We start from the raw sequence: 2,123 nt of genomic DNA, 5'->3' as shown, positions 1-2,123 counted from the left end.
TGCCTGGACCACGATGCTCCGGATCGTCGTCAACCTCATCGACAACCTGGCCAGCGGAGGGAGCGGCGGCAGTCTTGGAAGCGCTGGCGGCGGCGGCGGTGCTGCTGCCGCTGCGGCGGGCGCTGCTGCGCGAGGCGACGCCGGTCAGCGCACCGGGGCCGGCGCGCGCTTCATCGAGACCGACGTCGATGGCTTTGTCCGCGTTTACGCCAGGCAGATTGAGAGCGCGCTGGCGTTTGCGCCCATCTACGCCCTCGACGGCCAAGCTTCGAGCGGGCTCGGCGGGTTCGGCACGTCGCTCTCGGCGGCCGCCGCCTCCTTCAGCGGCAGCGGGACCGACCGCGACGCGATCCAGGCGGCTCAGGCGGCCTCGCCGAGCAGCAGCATCGTCTCGCTCCCGGGCCTCGACGAGCTGGAGCTAATCTGCCGCCTCTTCTACTCGATGGTCAGGGCGGAGCGCGACGGCTCGTCGTCGCGCAACCAGGCCGGCAACCGACACTCGATCACCGCCAAGCTCTCGAGCCGGCTGGCCTGGCTGCTGCAGCCGCTGGTACACCTCCTCCAGCACCCGCGCGAGCTGCAGAGCCTGCTCGGCCTCGACGCCGAGGCCGAAGATGCGCGCGCCAAGCCGTTGCACGCCACCGCGCAGGCCAAGCTGCTCGACACGGTCACGGTGCTCGTGGCCGGGCTGTGGTACCAGAGCGAGGCGGCGTTCGTCCTGTGCCGCGAGGTGCAGGCGTGGCCGTCGGTGCGCTCGCCCTCGGCCCTCATCCGCCCCGTGATGCGCACCAGCCCGACGTCGGCGGCTTCGCTGGGCACGCTCCTCGACCTCGCGGGCCACCTGACGGACCACCTGCGCGGCGCCTCGTCGTCGTCGACATCGTCATCGTCATCAACGACGGCACGCACCGCGTCCATCTGCGACGCGCTCGAGCAGACTCTCGCCCTCTGCGCCACCCAGGCGGCCGTCTGGGCGCTCTCGCCCTCGACGGGAGCAACGGGCGCGGGCCATCGCGGTGTCCGGGGAGACGAAAAACAGGGACGAGAGGGAGACGAGCAAGCTGCAGGACGCGGCGCGGCAGGAGGTCGAGGCTGGCCTCAGCCGCGACCTGACGGCGGCTATCCGAGCGGCCGAATCGGCCATCAACGCCGCATCCTCCACCGCGAGCGCGACGGCATCGGCATCAGCGGCAGCGACGGGGGGCAGGAAGATGCCTTCATCGCTGCTCTCCGGCGCTTCGCGCGGGGCCGACCGGAAGACGGAGCAGGCGCAGGCGCAGCCCGTCTCGGGCGCCAGCCTGCTTCCCGTCGTTGCCAGGTTCGTCGAGAGCCGGTTGGACCGGAGGGCCTTTTGAGGCCGCGACGGGCCCCGATCTCGCCGACGTGCACGAGCGGAGAGGGGAGAGGAGAGCGTGGTTGGACACTGTCCGGCAGCGGCGTGGAGACGGGGTGGGTAGAGTACAGGAGATGGGGGAGAGGAGAGAGGGTGAGGCGAAGCGAGACGAGGCGAGGCGAAGTGAGGCGACGATAGACGAGGCGGGGACCGGATCGCTCGAGCGACCGACCTACGAAACTACCAATCGAGCACGACGGCTATGGCCACCCACGACCACAGCCCACGACGGCGACGGCGACGGCCACGGCCACGACGACGACGACGCACGACCGCGACGACGACGACGCACGACCACGACGACGGGAGGGTGAGGAGATGGGTGTTTCTTTTTCCTTGCTTCCCTGCGGCCCTGGGGCGGGGGAGGGGGAGGGGGATCGAGGGATGGTCCGTGGTGGGTAGAACAACGAGCGACGGAGACGTGCAGAGACAGAGAGAGAGAGAGAGAGAGAGAGGATGAACGAGCCCGAGACAGAAGGAGAGGGAGAGCGGGCGACGCAAGGAGATGCGCCGAGCCGGGCCGAGACGGGACGAGACGAGACGAGACAAGACGAAGGGCCACGACGATGAGACAATGCTGGGGGGTGGGGGTGGGTCCGGGGAGGTCCAGGAGCGTCGACGACGTCGAGGCGCGAGATGGGCACGAAGCGGAGCGGAGCGGAGACGTCGCGAGGCGCTCAACGGCAGACCGCAACGGACCATGTCCCGGCCAATCGACGCGGCGGGCGCC

General features: G+C 70.2%; 2 protein-coding genes across 2 annotated transcripts in view; one reads left to right on the top strand and one right to left on the bottom strand.

The window, feature by feature from the left end:
• PFL1_02114 (uncharacterized protein) overlaps window positions 1–1,355 on the top strand; it is a gene marked incomplete at both ends in the record, with an annotated part of 7,357 nt that extends 6,002 nt beyond the window's left edge. The window contains 2 exons of the mRNA XM_007879625.1: window positions 55–1,018; window positions 1,083–1,355. Of these exons, the coding sequence (XP_007877816.1) occupies window positions 55–1,018; window positions 1,083–1,355 (1,237 nt within the window). The remainder of the gene's footprint in view (window positions 1–54; window positions 1,019–1,082) is intronic.
• A 210-nt stretch (window positions 1,356–1,565) lies between these two features.
• Window positions 1,566–2,123, bottom strand: part of PFL1_02113 (uncharacterized protein) — a gene marked incomplete at both ends in the record, with an annotated part of 3,008 nt that continues 2,450 nt past the window's right edge. The window contains one exon of the mRNA XM_007879624.1: window positions 1,566–1,593. Coding sequence (XP_007877815.1) covers window positions 1,566–1,593 — 28 coding nt within the window. The remainder of the gene's footprint in view (window positions 1,594–2,123) is intronic.

This window comes from Pseudozyma flocculosa (assembly GCF_000417875.1).
Source record: "Pseudozyma flocculosa PF-1 unplaced genomic scaffold scaffold00005, whole genome shotgun sequence".
Classification (NCBI taxonomy): domain Eukaryota; kingdom Fungi; phylum Basidiomycota; class Ustilaginomycetes; order Ustilaginales; family Ustilaginaceae; genus Pseudozyma; species Pseudozyma flocculosa.
This window is presented reverse-complemented; position numbering and strand designations above follow the sequence as displayed.